Consider the following 20,142-nt stretch of genomic DNA (forward strand, 5'->3'; position numbering starts at 1 on the left):
GTGAGAAGCAGCAGTGTACATGTAGGTAGGGGTAAAGTGACTATGCATAGATAATAAACAGTGAGAAGCAGCAGTGTTCATGTAGGTAGGGGTAAAGTGACTATGCATAGATATTAAACAGTGAGAAGCAGCAGTGTTCATGTAGGTAGGGGTAAAGTGACTATGCATAGATATTAAACAGTGAGAAGCAGCAGTGTACATGTAGGTAGGGGTAAAGTGACTATGCATAGATAATAAACAGTGAGAAGCAGCAGTGTTCATGTAGGTAGGGGTAAAGTGACTATGCATAGATAATAAACAGTGAGAAGCAGCAGTGTACATGTAGGTAGGGGTAAAGTGACTATGCATAGATATTAAACAGTGAGAAGCAGCAGTGTACATGTAGGTAGGGGTAAAGTGACTATGCATAGATAATAAACAGTGAGAAGCAGCAGTGTTCATGTAGGTAGGGGTAAAGTGACTATGCATAGATAATAAACAGTGAGAAGCAGCAGTGTTCATGTAGGTAGGGGTAAAGTGACTATGCATAGATAATAAACAGTGAGAAGCAGCAGTGTACATGTAGGTAGGGGTAAAGTGACTATGCATAGATATTAAACAGTGAGTAGCAGCAGTGTACATGTAGGTAGGGGTAAAGTGACTATGCATAGATATTAAACAGTGAGTAGCAGCAGTGTACATGTAGGTAGGGGTAAAGTGACTATGCATAGATATTAAACAGTGAGAAGCAGCAGTGTACATGTAGGTAGGGGTAAAGTGACTATGCATAGATATTAAACAGTGAGAAGCAGCAGTGTTCATGTAGGTAGGGGTAAAGTGACTATGCATAGATAATAAACAGTGAGAAGCAGCAGTGTTCATGTAGGTAGGGGTAAAGTGACTATGCATAGATATTAAACAGTGAGAAGCAGCAGTGTACATGTAGGTAGGGGTAAAGTGACTATGCATAGATAATAAACAGTGAGAAGCAGCAGTGTACATGTAGGTAGGGGTAAAGTGACTATGCATAGATAATAAACAGTGAGAAGCAGCAGTGTACATGTAGGTAGGGGTAAAGTGACTATGCATAGATAATAAACAGTGAGAAGCAGCAGTGTACATGTAGGTAGGGGTAAAGTGACTATGCATAGATAATAAACAGTGAGAAGCAGCAGTGTTCATGTAGGTAGGGGTAAAGTGACTATGCATAGATAATAAACAGTGAGAAGCAGCAGTGTTCATGTAGGTAGGGGTAAAGTGACTATGCATAGATATTAAACAGTGAGTAGCAGCAGTGTTCATGTAGGTAGGGGTAAAGTGACTATGCATAGATATTAAACAGTGAGAAGCAGCAGTGTACATGTAGGTAGGGGTAAAGTGACTATGCATAGATATTAAACAGTGAGAAGCAGCAGTGTTCATGTAGGTAGGGGTAAAGTGACTATGCATAGATAATAAACAGTGAGAAGCAGCAGTGTTCATGTAGGTAGGGGTAAAGTGACTATGCATAGATAATAAACAGTGAGAAGCAGCAGTGTACATGTAGGTAGGGGTAAAGTGACTATGCATAGATATTAAACAGTGAGAAGCAGCAGTGTTCATGTAGGTAGGGGTAAAGTGACTATGCATAGATATTAAACAGTGAGAAGCAGCAGTGTTCATGTAGGTAGGGGTAAAGTGACTATGCATAGATATTAAACAGTGAGTAGCAGCAGTGTACATGTAGGTAGGGGTAAAGTGACTATGCATAGATAATAAACAGTGAGAAGCAGCAGTGTTCATGTAGGTAGGGGTAAAGTGACTATGCATAGATAATAAACAGTGAGAAGCAGCAGTGTTCATGTAGGTAGGGGTAAAGTGACTATGCATAGATAATAAACAGTGAGAAGCAGCAGTGTTCATGTAGGTAGGGGTAAAGTGACTATGCATAGATAATAAACAGTGAGAAGCAGCAGTGTTCATGTAGGTAGGGGTAAAGTGACTATGCATAGATAATAAACAGTGAGAAGCAGCAGTGTACATGTAGGTAGGGGTAAAGTGACTGTGCATAGATAATAAACAGTGAGTAGCAGCAGTGTACATGTAGGTAGGGGTAAAGTGACTATGCATAGATATTAAACAGTGAGAAGCAGCAGTGTACATGTAGGTAGGGGTAAAGTGACTATGCATAGATAATAAACAGTGAGAAGCAGCAGTGTACATGTAGGTAGGGGTAAAGTGACTATGCATAGATATTAAACAGTGAGTAGCAGCAGTGTTCATGTAGGTAGGGGTAAAGTGACTATGCATAGATATTAAACAGTGAGAAGCAGCAGTGTTCATGTAGGTAGGGGTAAAGTGACTATGCATAGATATTAAACAGTGAGAAGCAGCAGTGTTCATGTAGGTAGGGGTAAAGTGACTATGCATAGATATTAAACAGTGAGAAGCAGCAGTGTTCATGTAGGTAGGGGTAAAGTGACTATGCATAGATATTAAACAGTGAGAAGCAGCAGTGTACATGTAGGTAGGGGTAAAGTGACTATGCATAGATATTAAACAGTGAGAAGCAGCAGTGTACATGTAGGTAGGGGTAAAGTGACTATGCATAGATATTAAACAGTGAGAAGCAGCAGTGTACATGTAGGTAGGGGTAAAGTGACTATGCATAGATAATAAACAGTGAGAAGCAGCAGTGTTCATGTAGGTAGGGGTAAAGTGACTATGCATAGATAATAAACAGTGAGAAGCAGCAGTGTACATGTAGGTAGGGGTAAAGTGACTATGCATAGATAATAAACAGTGAGTAGCAGCAGTGTACATGTAGGTAGGGGTAAAGTGACTATGCATAGATAATAAACAGTGAGAAGCAGCAGTGTTCATGTAGGTAGGGGTAAAGTGACTATGCATAGATAATAAACAGTGAGAAGCAGCAGTGTTCATGTAGGTAGGGGTAAAGTGACTATGCATATATATTAAACAGTGAGAAGCAGCAGTGTACATGTAGGTAGGGGTAAAGTGACTATGCATAGATATTAAACAGTGAGAAGCAGCAGTGTTCATGTAGGTAGGGGTAAAGTGACTATGCATAGATATTAAACAGTGAGAAGCAGCAGTGTTCATGTAGGTAGGGGTAAAGTGACTATGCATAGATATTAAACAGTGAGAAGCAGCAGTGTACATGTAGGTAGGGGTAAAGTGACTATGCATAGATATTAAACAGTGAGAAGCAGCAGTGTTCATGTAGGTAGGGGTAAAGTGACTATGCATAGATATTAAACAGTGAGAAGCAGCAGTGTTCATGTAGGTAGGGGTAAAGTGACTATGCATAGATAATAAACAGTGAGAAGCAGCAGTGTTCATGTAGGTAGGGGTAAAGTGACTATGCATAGATATTAAACAGTGAGAAGCAGCAGTGTTCATGTAGGTAGGGGTAAAGTGACTATGCATAGATATTAAACAGTGAGAAGCAGCAGTGTTCATGTAGGTAGGGGTAAAGTGACTATGCATAGATATTAAACAGTGAGAAGCAGCAGTGTTCATGTAGGTAGGGGTAAAGTGACTATGCATAGATAATAAACAGTGAGAAGCAGCAGTGTTCATGTAGGTAGGGGTAAAGTGACTATGCATAGATATTAAACAGTGAGAAGCAGCAGTGTTCATGTAGGTAGGGGTAAAGTGACTATGCATAGATATTAAACAGTGAGAAGCAGCAGTGTTCATGTAGGTAGGGGTAAAGTGACTATGCATAGATAATAAACAGTGAGAAGCAGCAGTGTACATGTAGGTAGGGGTAAAGTGACTATGCATAGATATTAAACAGTGAGAAGCAGCAGTGTACATGTAGGTAGGGGTAAAGTGACTATGCATAGATATTAAACAGTGAGAAGCAGCAGTGTTCATGTAGGTAGGGGTAAAGTGACTATGCATAGATAATAAACAGTGAGAAGCAGCAGTGTACATGTAGGTAGGGGTAAAGTGACTATGCATAGATATTAAACAGTGAGAAGCAGCAGTGTACATGTAGGTAGGGGTAAAGTGACTATGCATAGATAATAAACAGTGAGAAGCAGCAGTGTACATGTAGGTAGGGGTAAAGTGACTATGCATAGATATTAAACAGTGAGAAGCAGCAGTGTTCATGTAGGTAGGGGTAAAGTGACTATGCATAGATATTAAACAGTGAGAAGCAGCAGTGTACATGTAGGTAGGGGTAAAGTGACTATGCATAGATAATAAACAGTGAGTAGCAGCAGTGTACATGTAGGTAGGGGTAAAGTGACTATGCATAGATATTAAACAGTGAGAAGCAGCAGTGTTCATGTAGGTAGGGGTAAAGTGACTATGCATAGATATTAAACAGTGAGAAGCAGCAGTGTACATGTAGGTAGGGGTAAAGTGACTATGCATAGATAATAAACAGTGAGAAGCAGCAGTGTACATGTAGGTAGGGGTAAAGTGACTATGCATAGATATTAAACAGTGAGAAGCAGCAGTGTACATGTAGGTAGGGGTAAAGTGACTATGCATAGATAATAAACAGTGAGAAGCAGCAGTGTTCATGTAGGTAGGGGTAAAGTGACTATGCATAGATATTAAACAGTGAGAAGCAGCAGTGTTCATGTAGGTAGGGGTAAAGTGACTATGCATAGATATTAAACAGTGAGAAGCAGCAGTGTACATGTAGGTAGGGGTAAAGTGACTATGCATAGATAATAAACAGTGAGAAGCAGCAGTGTTCATGTAGGTAGGGGTAAAGTGACTATGCATAGATATTAAACAGTGAGAAGCAGCAGTGTTCATGTAGGTAGGGGTAAAGTGACTATGCATAGATATTAAACAGTGAGAAGCAGCAGTGTACATGTAGGTAGGGGTAAAGTGACTATGCATAGATAATAAACAGTGAGAAGCAGCAGTGTTCATGTAGGTAGGGGTAAAGTGACTATGCATAGATAATAAACAGTGAGAAGCAGCAGTGTACATGTAGGTAGGGGTAAAGTGACTATGCATAGATATTAAACAGTGAGAAGCAGCAGTGTACATGTAGGTAGGGGTAAAGTGACTATGCATAGATAATAAACAGTGAGAAGCAGCAGTGTTCATGTAGGTAGGGGTAAAGTGACTATGCATAGATAATAAACAGTGAGAAGCAGCAGTGTTCATGTAGGTAGGGGTAAAGTGACTATGCATAGATAATAAACAGTGAGAAGCAGCAGTGTTCATGTAGGTAGGGGTAAAGTGACTATGCATAGATAATAAACAGTGAGAAGCAGCAGTGTACATGTAGGTAGGGGTAAAGTGACTATGCATAGATATTAAACAGTGAGAAGCAGCAGTGTACATGTAGGTAGGGGTAAAGTGACTATGCATAGATATTAAACAGTGAGAAGCAGCAGTGTACATGTAGGTAGGGGTAAAGTGACTATGCATAGATAATAAACAGTGAGAAGCAGCAGTGTACATGTAGGTAGGGGTAAAGTGACTATGCATAGATATTAAACAGTGAGAAGCAGCAGTGTTCATGTAGGTAGGGGTAAAGTGACTATGCATAGATATTAAACAGTGAGAAGCAGCAGTGTAAAAACAATGCAAATACTTCAGATGGCCATTTGATTCATTGTTCAGCAGTCTTATGACTTGGGGGGGGTAGAAGCTGTTAAGGAGCCTTTTGGACCGAGACTTGGTGCTCCGGTACCACATGCCGAGCGGTAGCAGAGAGAATAGTCTGACTTGGGTGACTGGAGTCTTTGACAATTTTTTGGGGCCTTCCTCTGACACCTCCTAGTATAGAGATCTTACTGGGAGGAAGCTTAGCCCCAGCGATGTACTGGGCTGTACACACTACCCTACGCAGCGCCTTACGGTCGGATGCCAAAGAGTTGCCATACCAGGAGGTGATGCAACCAGTCAGAATGCTCTTGATGGTGCAGCTGTAGCACTTTGAGGATCTTGGGACCCATGCCAAATATTTTCCGTCTCCTCGTGCCCTCTAAAGGACGGTCTTGGTGTGTTTGGACTAGAGGTCGACCGATTATGATTTTTTTTTTCAACGCCAATACCGATTATTGGAGGACCAAAAAAGGCCGATACCGATTAATCTGCCATTTTTTTACAAATGTATTTGTAATAATGACAAGTACAACAATACTGAATGAACACTTATTTTAACTTAATATAATACATAAATAAAATCTATTTAGCCTCAAGTAAATAATGAAACATGGTCAATTTCGTTTAAATAATGCAAAAACAAAGTGTTGGAGAAGAAAGTAAAAGTGCAATATGTGCTATGTAAGAAAGATAACGTTTCAGTTCCTTGCTCAGAACATGAGAACATATGAAAGCTAGTGGTTCCTTTTAACATGAGTCTTCAATATTAACTAGTGATTATGATTGATTGTTTTTTTATAAGATAAATTTAATGCTAGCTAGCAACTTACCTTGGCTTACTGCATTCGCGTCTCCTTGTGGAGCGCAACGAGAGAGGCAGGTCGTTATTGCGTTATTGACTAGTTAACTGTAAGGTTGCAAGATTGGATCCCCGAGCTGACACGGTGAAAATCTGTCGTTCTGCCCCTGAACAAGGCAGTTAAGCCACCGTTCCTAGGCCATCATTGAAAATAAGAATGTGTTCTTAACTGACTTGCCTAGTTAAATATAGGTATAAAAAAATAAAAATTGCCAAATCGCCGCCCAAAAATACCGATTTACGATTGTTATGAAAACTTGAAATCGGCCCTAATTAAATCAGCCATTCCGATTAAATCGGTCGACCTCTAGTTTGGACCATGATAGTTTGTTGGACACCAAGGAACTTGAAACTCTCGACCCGCTCCACTACAGCCCCGTCAATGTGAGTGGGGGCGTGTTCGGCCCTACTTTTCCTGTAGTTCACGATCAACTTCTTCGTCTTGCTCACATTGAGGGAGAGGTTGTTGTCCTGGCACCGCACTGCCAGGTCTCTGACCTCCTTCCCTATAGGCTGTCTTATCGTTGTCGGTGATCAGGCCTACCACCGTTGTGTCGTCAGCAAACTTGACAGTTTTGGAGTCGTGCTTGATCACGCAGTCATGGGTGAACAGGGAGTACAGGGCACTCGTGTCACTGGGCAGCTCCTTGCTGGTTTTCCCTTTGTAGTCAGTAATAGTTTGCAAGGCCTGCCACATCCGACGAGCACCAGAGCCAGTGTAGTAGGATTCAATCTTAGTTCTGTATTGACGCTTTCCCTGTTTGGCGGTTAATTTGAGGGCATAGCGGGATTTCTTATAAGTGTCCGGATTAGTCCCCCACTCCTTGAAAGAGACAGCTCTAGCCTTTAGCTCAGTACGGATGTTGCCTGTAATCCATGGCTTCTGGTTGGGATGTGTACATTTGGTCACTGTGGGGACGACATCGTCAATGTACTTCTTGATGAAGCCGGTGACTGAGGTGGTATACTCCTCAAAGCAATTGGATGAATCCTGGAACATATTCCAGTCTGTGCAAGCAAAACAGTTCTGTAACGTAGCATCCGCGTCATCTGACCACTTCCGTATTGAGGGAGTCACTGGTACGTCCTGCTTTAGTTTTTGCTTGTAAGCAGGAATCAAGAGGATATAATTATGGTCAGATATGCCAAATGGAGGGCGAGGGAGAGCTTTGTACGCGTCTGTGTGTGGAATAAGCATGTTGCGGCCCCTGTATCTCAGTCTATTCTTAATGCAAATGACGGGGATTTGGGCCTGGTCCGGAAGCAACAGTATATCCTTCACGTCAGACTCATTAAAGAAAGAAATCTTTGTCCAGTTCGAGGTGAGTAATCGCTGTTCTGATATCCAGAAGCTATTTTCAGTCATAAGAGACAGTAGCAGAAACACAAAATAAGTGTAAAGAATACAGAATACAGTTAAGATACAGAAAAAATATATTAAAAAATAGCACAATTGGTTAGGAGCCCCTGAAACGGCAGCCATTCACTCCGACGCCTGAATGAAGGGAATCAACATTATCCTAAACGAATAGACTATTATTTTGCTATTCCTGACAATATTTACTCAAAAGCAAATATTTTCACATAGTTACTGTCTGCCATAGCTCTTCGTCACTGAAGTAACCACTTGTAATCACCACACACACTACCTTTTCAGACATAGCTAATGTTATGAAGGCATATTATATAAAATATATGATCGGCAGGCTTAAACAGCTTGCTGAATAGCGGTTAGGGTAAGGACAAGATGGTGGAATGGGCTATATCTGGTCTAGAGTGATATGATATTTCTCCTAGTAATGGAGGACAGGAGACAAGGAAGGAGCAAGTCTCCAAATGAGGTTTGGCTATTATCTCTGTATTATAGAGATGTCTGGGCCTCTCGAGTGGCGCAGCAGTCTAATGCAGTGCTAGAGGAGTCACTACAGACCCGGGTTTGATCCCAGGCTTTGTCACAGTCGGGCGCGGCCAGGAGACACATGAGGCAGCACACAATTGGCCCAGCATCGTTCGGGTCCGGGGAGGGTTTGGCCTGTCCGGGATGTCCTTGTCCCATCGCGCACTAGCAAATCCTTGTGGCGGGCCGGGCGCATGCCCACTAACTTCGGTCGCCAGATGTACGGTTCTTCCGAGACATTGGTGCGGCTGGCTTCCGGGTTAAGCGAGCAATGTGTCAAGAAGCAGTGTTTCGGATGATGCATGACTCTCAACCTTCGCCTCTCCTGAATCTGTACGAGAGTTGCAGCGATGAGACAAGTCTAACTACTAATTGGATATCACAAAATTGGGGAGAAAAGGGGTAAAAAATTATAATAATAAAAAAAATTAAGAGTCTCATATTCCCACCACGGCAGCGATGCTTTGACAATACAGTATCTATTCCCACCCTCTCACAATTTTAAAATCAGGTCTTTCTCATAAAGATATGCCACAGATTCCATTCAAGGAGGGCAGAGATATTTTTAGAGCCCTGTGTGGCTCCCATCGCTGCCCAAGTGTGCAGAGAGAAATCGCTCTACGGAGAGAGAATGCAAAATGTGGGTGGGTGGGAGTGAATGAGAAGGAGGGGAGGCGAGGGGTATCAATTTGCTCCATTAGAATTACTGCCACGCATAGTACCACGACCTAGATAATTAATTTTAGCGCTGCGAAGTCCTCGCTTGCTTCCTGGCATAAATTAATTAAGATTTGATGGAGAACAAATAAGGATTCTACCGAGGAGGAAAAAAAGTTGTTTTCACAGTTTCACTTTGACATCCCTACCTTATATGTTCAAATTTCCACAGGCAAGTGAGAAAAACTTGAGTACCAGCTTATGGAAAAGCTTTTTTTATTTTTATTCTTGACCATGTATGACTGACTTGTCCAAATGATTAGGCTACAGAATGAGATAAAATAAATAAAAAAGAGAATGAGGAATGAAGTTAAGCTTGGGTGTAACCTTGAGAATAAACAGTCCAACACAAGAACCCTTGCCAAATGAACTCCATTCGGTAGAGTACTCTATCCTAAAGGCCTAGTCTCATTCCCAAAGGGAGTCCTGAGAGACAGTGGAAAACCGATGAAGTCACATAACAGCCCCTTCCTGGTTCCCATGGAAACATAGCTTCTCACTAACATATGCCATACTGGGAGGATGCTGGCCGGAAGTATTTATAAGGAAACGGCAGGGCGCTCCCACAGTACAGGCAGAGTTTCTAAACCCAAAGGCGCAACTTCGCGAGCTGTCCAAGAATGCTTGCAAAGCAGACTCGGCAGACTTGGGGTTTTGCAAGCCAATGGGTGAAGTGAAAAATGTGTCCTTAGTTAACTTTCTCAACATCTAAATACAAAACCTAAAAATTGGTAGCTGAAACCGTCATTACTACAACCTTGTGAAAGTGACCAACACGTTTTCATTAAAAACAACTTTACATCAAAAGGAGTGCCTTTGATTTGAAGGCTTTCAAAAGCACAGTTCAGCATGACACGATCGTTAGATCTGATAACATGTTTCTGCGAATGAGCTAACATTGCCATGACATCACTTACAAGCATGATCAGGAATTTCTATCGGAGAAGGAGATTCTGCCCATCTTCATACTGTATCATCTTTGGTACATTCCATATGATTTCAATCACTTTGACTACACCCATCTTAAATCTGAACGAAACCTTCCATACAAGTTTGCCCATGTTAGAAGTGGTCAGAAAGGGACTTTTTGGACCTGGATGCCAAAACAAGGTGCTCAAAGTAAACCCATTTTGCATTCCACACCCTAACACGAGACAGCCATGTCTTCATCACTGAAAAATATAAACGGTTTAGTGTAATGTCATTTGAAAGCTTACAAAGGTTGTCAAACTGATTTATTGAGAAAACTGTTTGCTTTAAAAATGTGTTTTTTGCTTAGACTCTATTTTACATTATCTGAGGTGTTTGTGCCTGCCATCGGTTGAGACACAGCACACTTCAATACAGGGTGTCGTGTTTTGGCTGATAAATATTTACATTTTAGTCATTCAGCAATGCTCTTATCCAGAGCGACTTACAATTAGTGCATTTATCCTAAGATATGATTGTGACGTTGTCTCACCTAGCTATGTACATTTTATTTCATCGCCCATGAGAGTTATTTAAGTTACTAATCAAATCGGTAAGGTTTCAGACGTTTTCGAAAGATGGGCAGGGACTCCACTGTCCCGACTAACTTTAAGGGGAAAGTTTGTTCCACCATTGTACTAAAACGTGAATAAAGTTGACATTTCAACTTTCAAATGGTACCACAAAGATGGTTGCAGGTCCACACAAACAATTTTGACTTGAGTGGGAATATCCACTGTTAAATGGAACTGTCAATCTTCCATAGGAAACCTATTGAATCATAGAAATACAGATAATAGAATAGACATACCCATTCAAGTTGACATTCGACGGTGGGTGGACCGGCAGCCATTTTACTGGTAGTAATTGCATGTTGAAGATTCAACTAAATGTAAATGTCAAAATGGTGTAACCAGCTACATTGCAGGGTTCTGAAGGGTTAAGTCCATTCTATGATTTAAATGACACCCTGCATTTTTAGATAGACATTAACCTAAAAACCTAATGTAAATTTCTTCATTACATTTTCGAGAAATTATAGAATAGTTTGACAACCATGTTTGTAAGCTTTCAAATGATATCAAACTCAACCGTTTATCTTTTTCAGTGATGAACACATTGGAAGTATCATGGAAGGGTGGGGTACGCAAAATTGGTCAACTTTGAGCACCTCTATCTCCTGAATGCATCATGAATTGTAACTTCATTACCACTTTTACTATGGGCAAATATGGCAAATCAAAAGGGGTGCGGTCAGAAAGTTGAAATCATATAGAACGATACACAGTCCAGACGCATGTGCAAAGAGGAAAAGCAGCGCAGCAGAAAGGAAAAGGATATGGGCCCAACAATGCTTCAGTTCCCTTCCCTCGAGTGAACCTTGACCTCTTACAGCTCGCTCAGAGTCCTGGCCAATCGACACCATGCCCAGGGGGGATTCAAATTCATTCGCAAACCCACCATCCACTGTTAAAACTATCTACAAGACTGAGATTAGGCTACATGACAAAATATTGAGCTCTATTGTTAATCTTTCTTCCACAAATCATCACAAAAACAGTCATACAAGTCCCAAATAATACTCTGGAACATTACCAAGACAATCATGTCTGGATTAGGCTAAATCAAAATGGCTGTCATCCAGTCAATGACACATTGGAAAGCCTGTGTCAAAACATTTGACATCTGTGGAGGTTTACCATGCCAAATGCAAACCTGACTCTCTTGCATGTATTATTTTTCATAAATAATGGTCAGTGCCATTAATTTCATCCAGCTTAGTTCAAGTAACACAAACCCTCGGTTTCATGAACACAACCACACACAAATCTAGTCGCACAACGCATGCAGTACACAGGCCTGAATTCAGTGATTCAATTACCATGGAGTCCAGTTAAAACCAATCAAATTTACCAAAGAACCCAGTCCTTCAAGACAAAAAATAAATGTCTTACACACAAACAACGCATGCCGGAATTCAGTGACTAATTACCATGAAAATAAACTTAAATTAGATTAACAGTCCACCATATCCAGCTACTCAATTGAAATTCTCAAAATGAGAAGACATAGGCTAACCAGCAAACTGAAACCCAACGTTAGTTATAATCAGTGAGTCAAGGTGTTCTAGGCTCCTTATCCAGAGCCTTGTCTGTCCAACTGTCTTTGCTATGTCCTATCAGTACCTGAGGAGAGGTGGTGGCCAAAGTCTCCCTAGGCAGACGACTTGTCTCCCGCTGTTGCCCTAGGTCTTGGATTTCAATGGTGGCCATGAAGCCAGCAGCAGTCACTCCGGTCTCGGCTCCCGATACAAATCTCAACTGATAAAGGAAGAATGAGAAACTAAACGCCTCTTATTCTCTCTCTCTCTCACTCTTCCGCTCTCTGCAGAGCAGACAGACGCATTGCCCCTGCAGTGGCTCGGCCGTGTCGGGAGCAAGCCAAGATAACGCCCAGCCCTTGCGTCTTTCCCTCTCCCTCCCGCCCTCTCTCCTCATGGCGCCTCCTTTCTCTCAAACAGTCCGCCTGACTACTCTCAGCATTCTAGAAACTTCGATGAACACCCCAGCACACCCTTCTGATAGGAAAACAAACAGCAATGCACACACCGCGCAGACACACATAGTAGTGACACACGTTAACTTCAGTTTTGTTTTAATAAACTGGGACATGATGACAGGTGTCTGTGCTGGCTAAAGTCAACAACAGTGAGCACACGCCACAGTTTCACGTCAGATCAATGGGTTATTTTCAATCATTCAAAAATAGATCATTCAATTAACATAACTTGACATTATGACAAAGACAATTGTGATGCATTAGAATAATATGAATTCAGTCACATGACAAAGTGTCCGTTATTTGCTTTGTGTCGAGTGTGCATGCCCAAAGTGTAGGGTGAGTTAGGACAGCCAGCAGCCTGACAGGACAGAGGCCAGGGTAACAGCATTGTCATGACAACCAGAAAAGGGAGTCTCCTCAGTGTGTGGAGTATGGGGGGGATAATTAGATAGGCTTAAAGGGGAAGGCAACCTGAGACCAGTTCATATGCCGTTAGGCTACACAAAATTGACAAACTGAACAGAACATAGACTGCTGACAGTATAACTAAGTAAGAGTGGAATGTATTGTCATGCAAAAGACTGCCGGTCTCATGGTAATTGACCGTTAATTAACATCTCCAGGCCTCCATGCATACAAGCCACTGATGCGCACCTTTGGAAAATCTACATTTAACAAAGTCTAATAAGTCAATTTAATATACATCCATTATTTATTTTAGTCCGGTCTAAAGAAACATGATATGAAGAAAATGTATTTCCGAATAACAGAATGTGTTGGCCTACCGTATGTTATCTGGCTATGTTCCATGGATCATTTACTATATTTAAAGAGTTATTTGGCAACTTTAGTTGCGAATGATACAAACCTTATAATGTCTTAGAAATCAAAACATATCATGGGCTAAATGATGCGACTACAGGCAATTGATGAGTTGAGAAAGTCGCAATAAAAGCTTGCCTCAGGCTGCACAGCTGTTCTCTCAAGTGATCATATTTTCACGCATCAGACCATTCTCAATTTAATCTCGTCTTTACTAATATGTCAAATTTGTTTAGATTTAGAATGGCCCATTATCAAATGGTCAGTAAGAGCGGCAGGGAAAAAAGACGTCATCTGTATGCACTCGAATAGAGAATGGTTGCTGCCCGACGGTCCGTTTTTTAACGATGCCTGGTAGGATACTTTGGTTTTATAGCGGAGCTGTGCTTAATATGAGCACCTGAGAACTAAAATATGAATACACTTATTACACTCCATGCATCAACCACTGTTTGAGGAGCATGCTCTCGCTGCACGACAGGTGATATACCGCCCTAACTCCATATGCCATGAGCTCTCCAACCCTGTTCCTGGAGCTACCCAGTGGTTCATTTTGGAAACCAAATTAAATCTGGTCGGGAACGTTGATAGTAACATGTTTTCGCAATGAAAAATATCACTAAACTGTTGACAGCCCCTCTGCACACTCGAGAAAGGAATAAAGGAGAGAGAGGAGATGGAAACGCATGGTGGTGAGACATTATGTTTAGCTAAAAGGTAAATTGCCACCTAATTAATTATGAAAATATATTTTTTCAATCCCTATTACTATGCAACTCAAAATCAAATTTACTATAATTGTAGGCTACCTGTAAGCCTCCAATCACAATCAATGAACCAACAGCATCACCTAGGGATATAGGTTCTCTCCTAGATATACATTTTGGAGCATAGCATAAGGTAACCAGTCCATCCAGTATGCGTAATACAGTCCACACTGAAAAAGGTGTTTACTCAAATTTGTAAAAATGTTAGAGTATAGGCTAAACCAATTATGTACCAAAGATATCGAAAATCAGTTTCATGTTTTTCTGCCATGTGTGATATGCGGTAGGATATGTACAGTCGTGGCCAAAAGTTTTGAGAATGACACAAATATTAATTCAAAGTCTGCTGCCTCAGTTTGTATGAATACAATTTGCATATACTCCAGAATGTTATGAAGAGTGATCAGATGAATTGCAATTAATTGCAAAGTCCCTCCTTGCCATGCAAATTAACTGAATCCCCAAAAAATCATTTCCACTGCATTTCAGCCCTGCCACAAAAGGACCAGCTGACATCATGTCAGTGATTCTCTCGTTAACACAGGTGTGAGTGTTGATGAGGACAAGGCTGGAGATCACTCTGTCATGCTGATTGAGTTTGAATAACAGACTGGAAGCTTCAAAAGGAGGGTGGTGCTTGCAATCATTGTTCTTCCTCTGTCAATCATGATTAACTGCAAGGAAACACGTGCAGTCATCATTGCTTTGCACAAAAAGGGCTTCACAGGTAAGGATATTGTTGCCAGTAAGATTTGACCTAAATCAACCATTTATCAGATCATCAAGAACTTCAAGGAGAGCAGTTCAATTGTTGTAAAGGTTTCAGGGTGCCCAAGAAAGTCCAGCAAGCGCCAGGACCGTCTCCTAAAGTTGATTCAGCTGCAGGATCGGGGCACCACCAGTACAGAGCTTGCTCAGGAATAGCAGCAGGTGGGTGTGAGTGCATCTGCACGCACAGTGAGACTAAGACTTTTGGATGATGGCCTGGTGTCAAGAAGGGCAGCAAATAAGCCACCTCTCTATAGGAAAAACATCAGGGACAGACTGATATTCTGCAAAAGGTACAGGGATTGGACTGCTGAGGACTGGGGTAAAGTCATTTTCTATGATGAATCGCATTTCCGATTTGTTTGGGGCATCCGGAAAAAAGCTTGTCCGGAGAAGACAAGGTGAGCGCTACCATCAGTCCTGTGTCATGCCAACAGTAAAGCATCCTGAGACCATTCATGTGTGGGGTTGCTTCTCAACCAAGGGAGTGGGCTCACTCACAAACTTGCCTGAGAACACAGCCATGAATAAAGAATGGTACCAACACATCCTCCAAGAGCAACTTCTCCCAACCATCCAGGAACAGTTTGGTGATGAATAATGCCTTTTCCAGCATGATGGAGCCCATTGCCCTAAGGCAAAAGTGATAACTAAGTGGCTCTGGGAACAAAACATCAATATTTTAGGTCCATGACCAGGAAACTCCCCAGACCTTAATACCATTGAGAACTTGTGGTCAATCCTCAAGAGTTAGGTGGACAAACAAAAACCAAATTCTGAAACTCCAAGCATTGATTATGCAAGAATGGGCTGCCATCAGTCAGGATGTGGCCCAGAAGTTAATTGACAGCATGCCAGGGCGGATTGCAGAGGTCTTGAAAAAGAAGGGTCCACACTGCAAATATTGACTCTTTGCATCAACTTCATGTAGTTGTCAATAAAAGCCTTTGACACTTTATGAAATGCTTGTAATTATACGTCAGTATTCCACAGTAACATCTGACAAATATCTAAAGACACTGAAGCAGCAAACTTTGTGGAAATTAATATTTGTGTCATTCTCAAAACTTTTGGTCACGACTGTATTGTAAAAGGCATAGTCATAATTACGTTTTTATCCCCCCCAGGCTTAGGCTCATAAGCCTATGCATTAGCTCTGTGTATGGTGTTTTGAATGAATCACCACATTAGAAATCGCTGTCTGTTGTGTTAGGCTTTGAAACATCCACAACCATGTTTTACACTCAGTTTCAACCTGCTGTTGAACTTTTCAAATTGATCACCACATTGTGAGTTTTAAAAGCAGGATACTGTTTTGATAATTGTTTCATGTAGTTATCGATTTAATTTGCATTGATGTTAGAGTGGTTAGAGGGATAGAGCCCTGAGTACCAGGCCATTAGGACCTGATGGTCATTAGCAAGTTGAGTACTACCAAAGTATGTCCAGAGTGCATAAAAGGGAGATTACTATGACTCAACGGTCACGTGGAGTTTTACTGCGGTCATGACTCATGACTGCCGATGTGGTGGTAATACAGTCACTGCAACAGCCCTACTCATTCCCTCTGGTGACACCAGTGATGACCTCAACCTTGTTTTTGATCCCATCAAGAATGCAAAACAAAAACACACACACCAGCAAGAATGTAAAACACAGACATGCCAGGAGGAACTTCAGTGTTTAAAAGTCTTATGGTTGGAGCAGTTTAATGTCAAGCCACACCCAAACTGTCAACCTTCAATAGAAACACAATGTGCATCAGCTATGAAGGGAAGTGGGTGGTGGTGGGTCGATGGGCTTAGAAAATACCCATTTCTGTTTATTAAAGCCCAACCAGTGACCGATGGTTGGGCTTTTTTTCTTTCACTGAAAGAATAAATGTTTTGTTTTCGAAATGATAGTTTCCAGATTTGACCATATTAATGACCAAATGCTTGTATTTCTGTGTTTATTATATTATAATTAAGTCTTTGATTTGATATTTGATAGAGCAGTCTGACTGAGCGGTGGGTGGTAGGCAGGAGCACGCTCGTAAGCATTCATTCAAACAGCAATTTACTGCGTTTTCCAGCAGCTCTTAACAATGCTTGATGCACAGCTCTGTTTATGACTTCAAGCCTATCAACTCCCGAGATTAGGCTGGAAATACTAAAGTGCCTATAAGAACATCCAATAGTCAAAGGTATATGAAATACAAATGGTATAGTGAGAAATAGTCCTATAATAACTACAACCTAAAACTTCTTAACTGGGAATATTGAAGAACTGGGAATACTGAACCACCAGCTTTCATATATTCTCATGTTCTGAGCAAGGAACTTAAATTTGGCTTTTTTTACATGGCACATATTGCACTTTTACTTTCTTCTCCAATACTGTGTTTTTGCATTATTTAAACCAAATTGAACATGTGTCATTATTTATTTGAGACTAAATAGATCTAATTTATGTATTATATCAAGTTAAAATCATAATCGGTGCTTGGTTCCCAAGTTTCTAAACCATCTTTGGTATAGTGTCGCCATAATATTTGAATTGAAAATGTGTGATCATAACCTTTAGGATATGTTAGCGATCTGCAGTAGACGTCCTAAATGCCCCCAAGCCTTCAGATGTGAGATAAACAGTGCACTTGCACTGCATTTCTAGGCTATGGATGTGAACTTTATCATTTCCAAACGTTTGTCTGTTTTATGCTGCTTTGCGATCTATTAACATCAAGGGTTACATTAAATAGCCATAATATTTTTTACTGGTGCATTTGGCAATATTCAATTCATACACACAAAACATTTGAACAAAAGCATTCACTGTGTACGTTAATACACGTAGGCCCTTCATATATAGGCTATGTGTAGCACTTCATTCAATTTATCAAATCAGTTATTGTTCTCTTGCTCAAACCATGAGCAACACCTGCCAAACTCAGACATTTCTCTGAAAACACAGGGATGTCGATTCACATGGGACGAGTATTATCAGAGGACCTTGGAGTTCACCAAACAGTAGGTTACTCTGGCTGGAACTGTTACTCTCCTGCCATGTACAAATTACTGACATGGCTGATTCGGACGGGAATAAAATTACAGATGTGGCGTTTTGTGCATATAATTGCATTATCCGACGACCCCCAGAAAAACAAATTCCGTCCAAATAGGGTTTAAGGCAAGGGCGGTTTCCTTGTCTCTGCTGCCACTACATCCGCCGCATTGTTCTCAATCCCAATATGCTGGCTAATTTTGCTATTATGCACATTGCAACATAGGGAAAGGCGCCAATTCTATGGCGCACCGAAGATTGTTTCAGAACCATGGACAGCAACAATATCCAACGCGGGAGAAAGCACATGTTATAAAATAATATTCGATTTATTAGTGTTGCACAATTATTTTCCCATAATATAACCAAAAACAATTTCAGTATCACATGTCTTAGAGTGATGGACTGTGCCATCCCCGTGGCCTACACAATGGATTATTAGTCCACTGAGACTGTCGCAAAACAGACAGGTGTCTTGTACACCATGAAAAATAAATAAATATGGCTGCTCAACTAAACAAATCTCGGCCGACCAACAGCCTATCGACCAAACAATCGACCAGTTGACTAAATGGAGTCAGCCCTAAACATGATCTAGTCTAATTGTGGCACGTTTCAACAATTTTTTCCATTAGCATCAGTTTCAATGGGGACTTTTATTTTGAAGGCGACCCACCATTCCACTATTGTTGCTAATATTATTCACAACACACCGGTAATTTGTTCAATGGCATTCCACCAAATATATTTAAGTAATAAAGCCCGAGATGGCTAAGGGCTGTTCTTATGCACGAAGCAACTCGAAATGCCTGGACACAGCCCTTAGCCGTGGTATTTGGCCATATATCACAAACCCTGGGGTGGCTTATTGCTATTATAAACTGGTTACCAATGTAATTAGAGCCGTAAAAATAAATGGTTTGGCATACCCATGGTATATGGTCTGATATTGGCATACCCATGGTATATGGTCTGATATACCACGGCTGTCAGCCAATCAGCATTCAGGGCTCGACCCTCCCAGTTTATAATGGTGGTTCGAGCCCTGAATGCTGATTGACTGACAGATGTGATATATCACGGGTATGACAAAACATGTATTTTTACTGCTCTAATTAAGTTGGTATCCAGTTTATAATATCAATATGGGACCTGGGAGGAGTAAATGGCCAATATACTCACCGTTGCCTCGTGCTTAAGAAAAGCCGTTAGCCGTGGTTTATTGGCCATATACCACACCCCCTCGGGGGGCCTTACTGATTCAATAACTAACCCTTCTTACCAGTTCTGTCTGTGATGCCACTATCATATTGCGGTGATGCCGGGCGGGTCCTTCGGCTATGGCCGACAACAGAATATTTAATGTACCATGTTTTAAAATGGGCCATTAATTTATAAAGATTTAATAGGTGCACATTTTGCTGTTGAATGGGTGGTGTGACCTCACGCTGTCAAAGTCAGCGCAAGGAAGCTTGTTGACTTAGCCAGAGATGGTTTACGACTCAGCTAATGTAGCTAGTTAACTAGCCTCCTCCAATAATAAGGTTTTTGCTCAATAAGATAAGCAAGCTTGTTTTCAACCGAGGAGGAGATGGCGGTGCCCTGACAGTTATGTTGTCGGGCCTGCATCTTCTCTAAGAAAACGATGCAAGTAGCTTGGTGAGGCTAGCTGTGAGTGACGAAATGCTAGCTAGTAGAGCCTACACAAGTTACTTTATAAGTAGAAAGTGCAAGTAAGTAAAGCCGTTTTTATTCAAAGCTACCATGTGCAAAATAACTGTTCTAAATAGCACGCTTACCTCTACTGTGCAGTGAGCTTGGGTAGCCTTCTAGAACTGGATCGAAAACGGGGCCAAACTCCCGGAATGAAATAGCTGTCGCGCTTTTTGAACCACCGTCTCGTCAGCAACACTAAGACAGAGCACGGAATTTCGAAAATGTTAAAAATAAAAGTTTCCCAAGTCATAGTAGAAGTATCATTACCTGTATTTATTCATGATATGGAAAATTGTGTAAACATGAACAACGATTCATATTTGTTCATATTTAATTGACATTTACATTAAATGTGGGTTTTAAAACACGTTCCAAGGTAAAATACTGTATATGTCCCCAATACAATACACTCTATATGAAAAACACTGGATTTACCAAACACCTTCACAATATTG

The 20,142-nt window shown here is 41.1% G+C and overlaps 1 protein-coding gene across 7 annotated transcripts in view; it reads right to left on the minus strand.

The window, feature by feature from the left end:
* Positions 1-19,882, minus strand: part of LOC110509489 (spectrin alpha chain, non-erythrocytic 1) — a 67,749-nt gene extending 47,867 nt beyond the window's left edge. For 5 of the 7 annotated variants that reach the window (XM_036967742.1, XM_036967740.1, XM_021590383.2 and 2 more), the window contains exon 1: positions 12,197-12,418. In XM_036967742.1, the coding sequence (XP_036823637.1) occupies positions 12,197-12,283 (87 nt within the window). In that variant the 5' untranslated portion in view covers positions 12,284-12,418. Of the gene's footprint in view, positions 1-12,196; positions 12,420-19,770 lie in introns of those variants that run through there. The other 2 variants (XM_036967741.1, XM_036967739.1) reach the window with 2 other exon arrangements.
* Positions 19,883-20,142: the final 260 nt, after the last annotated feature.

This window comes from Oncorhynchus mykiss, chromosome Y (genome assembly GCF_013265735.2).
Source record: "Oncorhynchus mykiss isolate Arlee chromosome Y, USDA_OmykA_1.1, whole genome shotgun sequence".
Lineage (NCBI taxonomy): Eukaryota > Metazoa > Chordata > Actinopteri > Salmoniformes > Salmonidae > Oncorhynchus > Oncorhynchus mykiss.